This window comes from Monopterus albus, unplaced genomic scaffold (assembly GCF_001952655.1).
Source record: "Monopterus albus unplaced genomic scaffold, M_albus_1.0 scaffold515.1, whole genome shotgun sequence".
Classification (NCBI taxonomy): domain Eukaryota; kingdom Metazoa; phylum Chordata; class Actinopteri; order Synbranchiformes; family Synbranchidae; genus Monopterus; species Monopterus albus.
The window spans coordinates 128,894-130,413 of NW_018128395.1; the positions used below are offsets into that span (position 1 = coordinate 128,894).

Here is a 1,520-nt window from a genome sequence, read left to right on the forward strand (position 1 = left end):
ACAACGCTGCACACAGTATTCTCTCCAGCCTAAGTCACATCTCAGATCAAGCTTTGTCTTTCTCTGCTATGTTCATGTTTGCCCACAATGTCATGTACATCGTCACACACTTTGATACAGTGCTTGTATTCTGCAGAATCAGAATTAAAAAACAACTCACACTTATACACAGACGCTATAATACATAATACTGTACAAATGAGGAGTGAATGTAACTCCAGAACTTACGGCTCAGTAGACTTTGACTTTAGAGAAAAATGGTGGAGCATCACCAAACCTGCCTCCTGTCAAAACCTCTGACAAAGTCTGTTTGACAAGTTTCCTGTCTTTCTTGGAGACAGTGGCCTTGAGTTTGAGCAGGGCTGAAACATGTCTTGTACTGTGGGTGAAAGAAGGAAAGTAAGTGTTAAAAATCAGCAATTTGATCCCAATAACATCAAGTTAATTCCTGCATGAGTACTACAACAATACAGTGATTTTTCTTCTACTGTCCAACTAATAGTCTGACCTTTTGAGAAATATGCATATTAATGCAGAGAATTACACAAGAAGACACATACTGCTCTCATGTCAGTACACTGAATCTGAAGCCAGAGCCAGGAGATGATTAGCTTAGCATAAAGACATAAAATGGTGAAACCACTAGTCTAGCTCTGTCCACAGGGCAAAATCCAGCTAACAGCATTTTCTTAAGATCACCATCTTCTAGCACATAACCAGTAAAAGCACAAATTGTCATTTCTACATTTAATATGTGTACAGATTAAACATTAATGTTTTAAAGAGTTAATTGGTGAGGTTTACAGGTGGTGGTAGGTGAAATTTGTTGCCTTTGGCCAGAGCCAGGCTAGCTGTTTCATCTATTATCTATACCACTTATCCTAAAGAGGGGTGTGGGGGGCTGGAGCCAATCCCAGCCACCATTGGGTGACAGACAGGGTCCGCCCTGGACAGGTCGCCAGTCTATCACAGGACTGACACACACTCACTGATACAGGCCGTTTAGAGTCACCAGTCAACCTAAGCTGCATGTTTTTGGACTGTGAGAGGAACCCGGAGAGAAGCCACACAGGCACGGGAAGAAAATGCAGACTCAGCATAGAAAGGCCCCGGGTCAGCGGGGGCTCGAATCCAGAATGTTTCCATCTCCATTTCCAGTCTTTATGCTAAGCTAACTATCCTCTGGCTGCAGTTCTTTGCTGTGCAGAAATGAGAGTAGTACTGATCATGTCAGACTTTTGGCAAGAAAGGGCACAATTGAATTTCACAAAAATGCTAATAGTGTTTCTTTAAGGTTCCATATCCAACTTTGACTTAGAGAACAGACACTAGGACCAAATATGTAGAAACAAATTGACCTCTATAGGCTGTTCACTCTGGCTGAGAACAGTTCTGACTTGAAATAAAAACACACCACAAAAATCTTGGCCAGCTGCTTCTGTCTTTAGGATACTGATTTAACTGCAGCAGTGTTTCATTGCACCACAGCACTCTCACTGCCTGCTCACAGAAATGCCCCC

At 42.3% G+C, this 1,520-nt stretch overlaps 1 protein-coding gene across 1 annotated transcript in view; it reads right to left on the minus strand.

The window, feature by feature from the left end:
- Positions 1-6: 6 nt before the first annotated feature.
- LOC109952914 (tumor necrosis factor alpha-induced protein 2-like) overlaps positions 7-1,520 on the minus strand; it is a 6,274-nt gene continuing 4,760 nt past the window's right edge. Inside the window, exon 5 of the mRNA XM_020588234.1 lies at positions 7-379. Within this exon, the coding sequence (XP_020443890.1) occupies positions 232-379 (148 nt within the window). The 3' untranslated portion in view covers positions 7-231. The remainder of the gene's footprint in view (positions 380-1,520) is intronic.